General features: G+C 48.9%; 1 protein-coding gene across 1 annotated transcript; it reads right to left on the reverse strand.

Annotated features, from left to right (window-relative positions):
- Window positions 1-536: 536 nt before the first annotated feature.
- Window positions 537-7,982, reverse strand: C20H5orf52 (chromosome 20 C5orf52 homolog). The gene is made up of 3 exons (XM_039460681.2): window positions 7,579-7,982; window positions 4,440-4,548; window positions 537-919 (listed from the first exon to the last, which is right to left on the reverse strand). The coding sequence occupies exons 1-3, from the start codon at window positions 7,842-7,844 to the stop codon at window positions 728-730; spliced, it is 567 nt and encodes a 188-aa protein (XP_039316615.1). The 5' UTR covers window positions 7,845-7,982; the 3' UTR covers window positions 537-727.
- Between the last annotated feature and the right edge of the window lie 1,513 nt (window positions 7,983-9,495).

Genomic DNA, 9,495 nt, shown 5'->3' on the forward strand with positions numbered 1-9,495 from the left:
ATTGGGATAAGCCTTGAAGGATGAAGAGAGGACTAAAGGGGCATTCCAGATGAAGGGCCTTCATAAATAAAGGTACAATGTGGGGACTATTTGGATGTAGCCTAGAGAGCAGGCAGAACAGGGAGTGGGGACCACTGGAAGGCTACTGGAGCCATCATGGTGAGAACCACTGAAAATGATGAGCCCTGGGCTTAGCACTTTATATCCTCATGTCAGACCTTGGAGGTAGGTTCCCTTACTACTACCAGCCTCTTTCAGATAAGGAAACGGAGGTTCAAGTAGGTGGCAAGGTCACACAGCTGACTGGTGGTAGAAATAGCACTTAAGCTAGGTCCTTCTGATGCCTCCCCCGACCTCCTTACCACTGGAATGTGAGGCAGTGGCATTAATGAGGCTTTCCCATCTAAGATACCACTGTCCCAGTACACCTGGCCTGGCATGTCACTCAGACATGTGGGCACTGAGAGGTCAATCTTTGCCTTTAGCATGGAAGCTGGCTTGATCCCACCTTTTTGAATTGAGCATCTACGAGACTATCAGGACCTCCATCACCAGAATAGAGGGATGCATGGGGCAAGGAATATGAGGATTGCTGAGGATTTGTTAATGCTCCGCTGTCTGCTGGTCTCCGTTTATTGTTCTACAGTTGCGCAGGCTGGCTGGTTTCTAGTTCTCCTCTGGTCACACTAGTGTCATTGTGGCCTTGGGGCAGATCTCTTTTCCAGAACTAGGGTGGTTGGTCTTGGGAGACTGGAGTTTTAAAATTGTCCCTGGTATACCCGAAGGTTAAGTACTGGTTGATGGTCGTGGATTCCTGTCTCCAGCGACCGAGCTTTCTGAGCTGCTCTGTCATGAACTTTTTTTTCAGGTGTTCATAGTAGTGACTGATCTTTTTCTTGGTCTTCTCTAAAGCGCTCACCTTACAAAAAACAGAGGTGAGGTTAGGATCAAGATCCTAATAGAGCTGAGGTTAGGATCACTTTACAGCAGGGCAGGCATCTGTGCTGCTGAATGTGGGGGTGGGAAAAGTGTCAGCTGGACCCTATATTCATTCCATATACTTTGCCTCACAGGGAGCCTATTTCTCTATTTGTAAAAAGTGGGCATTAAGCTAGATAACTTCAAGGCTGCACGTAGTGCCTTACACCTGTAATCCCAGAACTTTGGGAGGCTGAGGCAGGTGGCTCACTTGAGGCGAGGCCTGGCCAACATGGTGAAACCCTGTCTCTACTAAAAATACAAAAAAAACCTAGCTGGGTGTGATGGCATACACCTGTAATCCCAGTTACTCAGGAGGCTGAGGCACGAGAATCATTTGAACCCAGGAGGCGGAGGTTGCACTGAGCCGAGCCGAGATCGTGCCACTGTGCTCCAGCCTGGCTGACAGAGGGAGAGTGTCTCAAAAAAGAAGAAAGCTACACAGAGAGGTCAGCTTATAAACTGAGGCTGGGTTTTGAAGGATGGGGTGGTTTGGGGCATATAGAAACAATGTGGAGGGTGGTGATCCTGGAAATGTACATTTTTAACAAGCCCTCCAGGGGATTCTGATACGCACTAACTTTATCTGAAGACCTAGCAGGAGGTTAAGCAAAGGACTTCTGCATAATGGCCAGTGTTGACGTGATTACTTGACATGAGGAATTAAAGAGGTAGGGTGGGTACTAAATGACATAGTTCAAGTCCGTGTTTGCCAAACCTGGCTGAGCATCAGAGGTGTTTCAGATGCTTGATACAAACATAGGCCCCAAGGATTCTTGCTTAGTATGGTTTGGATGTACCTGAGATGTACCCGATCCAGCTGCTATTACCAGGCTGCTATTGCCCAGGCTAGAGAGAGTTCAGTGGCACAGTCTCGGTTCACTGCAACCTCCACCACCTGGGTTTAAGCGATTCTTGTGCCTCAGGCTTCCAAGTATCTGAGATTACAGGCACAAGCCCCACACCCAGTTAATTTTTATATTTTTAGCAGAGACAGGGTTTCACCATGTTGGCCAGGCTGGTCTCAAACTCCTGACTTCAAGTGAGCCACCTGCTTTGGCCTCCCAAAGCGTTCAGATTACAGATATGAGCCATCGCGCCCAACCTTATTACCACCATTTTCTAGTCCACCCTATGACAGCAGGTTTTTTGACTTCTCTCAACTAGTGATTTTACGTTGAGCATGACTCTTACCTGCTGCTGAATATCACACAGTGTACAGGACAGTCTGAGGGTTTCTCAACCTTGACACTACTGACATTTTGAGCTGGGCAGTTCTGTGTGGTGGAGGGCTGTCCTGTACACTGTGTGATATTCAGCAGCATACCTGGCCTCTACCTACTAAATAGTAGCACCACCCCTCTCCCACTTGTAATAATCAAAAATGACTCCAGGTGTTGCCAATATCCCTCAAGGGGCAAACCCTCTTGAGGACCGCAGCCACAGATGAGGGAATACCAGCCCTCATTCACTATTCTCAGAGCATAGTCAGGGGATGCTAGAACCTAACTGTCTTCCTTCAAATCAGTAGCTAGCCAAAGCAGCCTCTTCCCCTAATGTGATCACATTTTTAGAGAGACAGAAACACTGCCACATTGTCACAGAGGCCTTCAAATGCTCTGAGTTCCTACACGCTGGCCTCTCTGCTAGTCACCGGGTCTATAAACTAGAGATGCCAGTCTCTGGCCTTAGGGAGAATATCCTGCTTGATGGTCAGCCAGACTGGGGTTTGCAACTCTGCAGTGACTCGCTGTGTGATCTTAGTGAAGTTCCTCCATCTCTGAGTCTCCGTTTTTGAACTATTAAATGGGGGTAATAATACATAATAGGTGTCAGATACCTAAAATATATAAGGGCTCCATATAGCTTTAAAAGGAAGCTTCCGAGGCCAGGCACGGTGGGTCACGCCTGTAATCCTAGCACTTTAAGGGGCTGAGGTGGGCAGATCACCTGAGGTCAGAAGTTTGAGACCAGACTGCTAACACGGTGAAACCCTGTCTCTACTAAAAATACGAAAATTAGCTGGGCGTGGTGGCGCATGCTTGTAGTCCCAGCTACTTGAGAGTCTGAGGCAGAACAATTGCTTGAACCTGGGAGGTGGAGGTTGAGGTGAGCTGAGATTGTGCCACTGCACTCCAGCCTGGGTGACAGAAAGAGACCCCGTTTCAAAAAAGAAATAATAATAATAGGGGCAGGCGCGGTGGCTCACGCCTGTAATCCCAGCACTTTGGGAGGCCAAGGTGGGCGGATCATGGTTAAGGAGTTAGAGACCAGCCTGGCCAACATGGTGAAACTCATCTCTACTAAAAATACAAAATTATCCAGGTGTAGGCTGTGGAAAGGTACCTGTAATCCCAGCTACTTGGGAGGCTGAGGCAGAGAATCGCTTGAACCTGGGTGGTGAAGGTTGCAGTGAGTTGAAATTGTGCCACTGTACTCCAGCCTGGGCAACAAGATGAAATTCTGTCTCAAAAAAGAAAAGAAGGGGTCGGCAGCTCAACCCTGGGTACTCTGCTCTGCTTGAAAAATTGAGTATGTTCTTGGAGTCTATGTTGTTCGTCTCTTCCTAGTGCCCAACACAGTACCTGTCCCAAGCAGGCCATAAGGACAGGTTTAATAAATTCATCAGTCAGGATCTGTGGGAACAGCGGGGTGATAGCACTCAGACTTTCAAGTAAGCAGGTCAAACTCTACCTGTACATAAGCAAAAAGTGGGAGAAGAGCCTCAGTTCTCATCTGGAAAATGGGGATAATCCCCGAAAGAAAAAAACTGATAAGATGGTGTTGAGACCTCTTCAAACTCTAGGACTGAAGATTTTCTTTTTTGTGTGTTTTTAAAACATTTTTAATTTTTATTTTGAGGCAGAGTCTTGCTATGTTGACCAGGCTGGAGTGCAGTGCCACAATCTCAGCTTACTGCAACCTCCACTGCCCAGGTTCAAGCAATTCTCATGGCTCAGCCTCTCATATAGCTAGGATTACAGGCATGTGCCACCACACCTGGATAATTTTTCTATTTTAGTACAGACAGGATTTTGCCATGTTGGCCAAGCTGGTCTCAAACTCCTTACCTCACGTGATCCTCCTGCCTCAAACTCCCAAAGTTCTGGGATTAGAGATATAAGCCACTGCGTCCAGCCTAGGTTCCAAGACTTTGTATGGGAGAAAATAAGAATCCATTCATGGACTCCCTAAATAGAGAAATAATGTGCTTTCAGAAAAAAAAGACCCGAGAGACATGGAGTCTTTCTCTCTGGCTCCCTTAGCACAGAAACAGGTGTGACACCTTGAGCAAGTCAGTAACCCCAAGATTCAGTTGACTTCTCTGCAAATGGGGCCTGCCTTGGAACACCTTGATAATTCCCTATCACCTCTATGATCCCTCTGGATATAGGGAGAATGGAATCAATATGGGTCCAGCTACTAACACCCTCTAATGCAAAAGCTTGTGGCTACTTTACCTCCATCTCATAGATTCGTTGTGCAATGCGGTTATCATGAATAATCACCCGAGATAAATTGCTCTTGGGTAAAAATTTTTTCACTGCTGCTTCACTGGAATTCATTACGCTGGAGTAGGGAGGGAAAGGTGGTACAGGTTACAGATGGCTGGGGCCAGAGCCACAGCAGATTTGATGGGGTTCTGCGGGGAGTGGCTGAGGCTTCCCCAGGTGTCTTAGGACAAGTGCAGCTCTGCCATAATTTTTGGAGGAGCAAGGGAGTAACCAGTTTCTCGTGGTGGAAAAGGTACTCTAAAGGGGTATTTCACGGATACACAGAAGAAAAGCCATTCTGAGAACGTAAAAGGGCCCAGTGCAGTCCACAAGGGATGGGTTATCAGAAACTCAGAACCATCCTCAGAAGTAGTCATCTTTTTTGTTTGTTTTTTTTTTTTGAGACGGAGTTTTGCCCTGTCTCCTAGGCTGGAGTGTGGTGGCACAATCTTGGCTCTCTGCAACATCTGCCTCTGGTTCAAACGATTCTCCTGCTTCAGCCTCCTGAGTAGCTGGGACTACAGGCACTCATCACCATGCCTGGCTAATTTTTGTATTTTTAGTAGAGATGGGGTTTCACCATGTTGGACAGGCTGATTTCGAACTCCTGACCTCAAGAGATATACCCACCTAGGCCTCCCGAAGTGCTGGGATTACAGGCATGAGCCACTACCACGCCCACCTGGTCAAAAGCAGTCACTTTGATGATCCTTCTTAAAGATGAAATGGGTGAGAGGGGTCTTAGAGGAGAGGAGTAAAAAGTTGTAGGGTTGGATTCAGAAGAATCTGAGAGGTGTTTAGCTTGGGGGGTACTTGCTCTAGAGCATATGCCTCAAGGGGATCCGGGTGGTGGGGGGTTAGGGGAGTATAGATCAGAGCAGGGAGAAATGACAATGAAGAGGTTGGACAGATGCTAGGCTGGTTAACAGGGAAATTCTGAAAGAAAGTTTGGGGAGTTTAGAAAAATGAGGGAGGTATGGAATGGACCAGGGTTTTAGGAGACTCTGAAAGGTGAGAGGTGAAAGATGGAGTGGAGTGGGGTAGAATGGAGCTGAGTACTCCAGGTAAAAATACAATTTGGTCAAAATGGGAAAACAATGAAAAGTTAATATACTTCTAGGCACTGAGTTTTCACTTTTTGATAATTTGGTTACACCATGAAGTAGTCTTATGAACATATACTTTTAAATGGTTTTGTCCATTTAAAAATAATTCTTCAGGACCGGCGCGGTGGTTCACGTCTATAATCCCAACACTTGGAGAGGCCGAAGCAGGTGAATCACTTGAGGTCAGGAGTTCCAGACCAGCCTGGCCAACATGGTGAAACCCCATCTCTACTAAAAATACAAAAATTTGCTGGGTGTGGTGGTGAGCATGTATAATCCCAGCTACTTAGGAGATTGGGGCAGGAGAATTGCTTGAACCCCGGAGGTGGAGTTTGCAGTGAGTATTGTGCCACTGTACTCCAGCCTGGGCAACAGAGCAAGACTTGGTCTCCAAAAAAAAAAAAACAAAACTGTTCATATTTTCTTTCTAAAATGTGGAAACAAAATGTATAATATGGAAGCAACTGAATAAATTTTGGTATATCATAAAATACATGTAATTGTGTATGAAACATAGACACAGGTGGTATATTAGATGGGAGAAGAAAGCAGGTTACTAGAAAGTGAACTTTTTTTGTGATGTATTGTTTTTTAAGCATGTTGATATATATATATATATATATACACATATACATATATATGAATGGATCATGAACAAAATACACCAAAATGTTAACAGTGATTGTCCCTAGACATTCATGCTGCTGGTCTGCCTTATTTTTCTTTCTTTTATTTGTATTTTTTTGAGACGGGGTCTCACTCTGTCGCTCAGGTTGGAGTGCAGTGGCACAATCTCAGCTCACTGCAACCTCCGCCTCCCAGGCTCAAGCGATCCTCCCACCTCAGCCTCCTGAGTAACTGGGGTCACCAGCCACCACGCCTGGCTAATTTTTTTTTTTAATTTTTGCTAGAGACAGGGTTTCAACATGTTGCCTAGGCTGGTCTCAAACTCCTGAGCTCAGGCGATCCACCCGCCTCAGCCTCCCAACGTGGTGGGATTACAGGCGTGAGCCACCGCACCTGGCCTTATTTATCCATAAGTGTATGCTACTTTTATAATGAGGACAAAAAAGACAACTGTGGAAGGGTAAAACATTCTGAAGGACTAGAATTTTTTTCTGATTCATGCTGGATGCGGTGGCTCATGCCTCTAATCCCACCACTTTGGGAGGCCGAGGTGGTCGGATCACCTGAGATCGGAAGTTCGAGACTAGTCTGACCAACATGGAGAAACCCCGTCTCTACTAAAAATACAAAATTAGCTGGGCATGGTGGCGCATGCCTGTAATCCCGGCTACAGGGGAGGCTGAGGCAGGAGAATTGCTCGAACTTTGGGGGTGGAGGTTGCGGTGAGCCTAGATCGCGCCATTGCACCCCAGCCTGGGCAACAAAAGCAAAATTGTAACACACACACAAAAATCCCTAAAACACTAGAAGGGAAAGAGGGCGACAACGACTGAAAATATTCCAAGTAAAAAGGGTTATTTTGAACCTAATTGCTTTCCACCTCAATTCCTCCATGGACTGAGCCTGGAGGATGCAGTGAGGGGGTTGTGGAATGGAAAGGAGAGCGGGTAATTAGGGTTTGTGAGGATCGGGGCGAGGCAGAGGGAACTGGTTTTTTTTCCCCAGGACCTCTGGGGAACACAGAGGCTAAGAAGGAGCTTATGAGATAGGTTCGAGCTTGGGCATCTCCAGGCTCTAAGGAGAGTCAGGGCTCACCCCCTCGGGCACTGCGGCCTCACGAGGTCATGCCAGGGGACTGGAGGGCCCAGACCGACTCAGAACGTCTGATGGGGATTCCAGGGTCAGGGAGTTCGGGCTCCAGGGAGTCCGAAGAGCTAGACTAAGAAGGAGCTGGGGCCTGGGGCTACGATAAATCGACTCCTCTGGTGTGTGAAAAAGGGCCAGGGTCCGGCTGAGGGGAGCCAGTCCGAAAGAGTTTGGGCTGCCTAGCGGGTCGGAAGGTCTGACGAACGCCCTGGGCCTGCGGGCCGCACCTGAAGAGCACCGGCGGCTGCGCAGACCGCGGCCGCGGGAAGCAGATCCGCGGCTGACTCCCTAGGCCGATTTCTTGGCGGCGGCCGAGTCTTTCCCGCAGGCGGTTCAAGCCCAAGGTGGCGCCGCAACTGGTGGTCGCCTGGGAGGCGGTCGGGTAAATCTTGGAGGATCCCAGGTCCCAGGAAACTAAGGGCTTAGTCGGCTGTGTGATTGCGGCTTCCCTGTTGGAAAAAGAGTTGGAAACTGGAGCCTGGTTGTCAGCCATGCTCAGTGGGCGCGAGCTGAAGCGGAGTGAGTCTCTGGGCGAGGCGCTGGAACAAGCGCGGCGCGTTGCCTGGGAGACACATAATGGCCCGGGAGACCCGGATGCCGGGTGTCAGACGTGCGCGCGGAGCCCGGCGGCGGCTACGGACGCGGTAATGTTGTCCCTCCGTGGCCGCCGTGGTAATACCAGGTGCCTTGCCGTGGAGACGGACGTTGCTGGATGTAATGGGGTGCGGTGAGCGGAGCTGACCCCGCTTCGCCGCGGGGATGGCAGTGACCCCGGCTTCCTCGCGGGGCGGGTAACGGGTTGAGCCTGGGTGGGGCTGCTCAGGGGCGTGACTTCTCTGAAGACCTGCCGCAGGCGATTTCTTTCTGCTATGAGCGACCATTGCTATGGAAACCAAAGCGCTAGGCCTGCGGGGATTGAGGCTCCGGCATCTTGACCGGTCTCTCTCCCCAAGCTCCTCGCCTTCGCGGAGCGGCTGCTTCCTGAACAAATCCGCCACCCTCCTGCGCGGTCTTGACACCGAGCAGGTGAAGAAGCCTAATCCAATGCCAGCTCCCCCAAGAAACCTACCTGGCCCACCACTAGAAGCGGTGCTTCGCTCTCGTTAACTCTTGGACTTTGTTCCACGTTTATAACCTAGTATTTCACGAACGCCCTGCGGTGTTTGTCCACTTTTTCCACAGATAATGGACCAGAAAGACCTGTTCTGGACCTTGCTTTATGATTTTGAATAAGTCCTTTTCCCAGCCGTGTCTTACTTTCCTCTTGTGTAAAATGGAAATGTTAACTCTAGACGCCGGTCCGATGAGGTTGCTTTGAAGATCGAACCAGATGAGGGAAGCCAAAGATTTCATAGGCTGTAAAGTGGCGAGACAGCTGCTACCGGAGTTGCTATTTTTTTCTCCACCTCCTTCGCCCTCAAGCTGAACGTTCTTCCTATCTCTCGTGATATCTTCAGGCCGTCTTTGCGACTCCCTAGCCTCCGACCTGGAATAAATCTCTTTTTACACTTCACTTCCACCTTCAAGAGCATTGTCTCTTTTGGAAACTTTTAGTTGCTGTGATGAATAGCACATTCCTCTATTCCCATTACTCACTGGACAGTGGTTTGCGGGGGCGGGGGGGGGGGCATCCGTTCACTTCTCTCTGGATTATCTGATGATAAGGATCCAGAACATCCCTTAGCATTTAGGCTTCCACCTGGGTTCAGGAGGCTTTTTCCTTGCTCTTCATATCACTCTAGAATAAGACAGCCCTATCTGCTTTTCCTGGGGTGAGCCTGATGCATTTGAGTCTGGGGCATTGGCAGGTAGGATTTGCCTATACAACCTTTGGCCATTCTCTTTAATAGCCTCAGAACCACCCCCATCCCCACCCAGCCCCTTCCTGGAATCCTAGAGAAACATGGCCAGGCCAGGTGCCATGGCTCATGCCTGTAATCCCTGCACTTTGGGAGGCTAGGGCAGGCGGATCACTTGAGGTCAGGACTTTCCGAGACCAACCTGGCCAATATAATGAAACCCTGTTTCTACTAAAAATACAAAAATTAGGTGTGGTACCGCCCACCTGTAATGCCAGCTACTCGGGAAGCTGAGGCACGAGAATCACTTGAACCCAGGAGGTGGAGGTTGCAGTGAGCCAAGAT

The sequence above is a fragment of the Saimiri boliviensis genome, chromosome 20, assembly GCF_048565385.1.
Source record: "Saimiri boliviensis isolate mSaiBol1 chromosome 20, mSaiBol1.pri, whole genome shotgun sequence".
In the NCBI taxonomy this organism is placed as follows: domain Eukaryota; kingdom Metazoa; phylum Chordata; class Mammalia; order Primates; family Cebidae; genus Saimiri; species Saimiri boliviensis.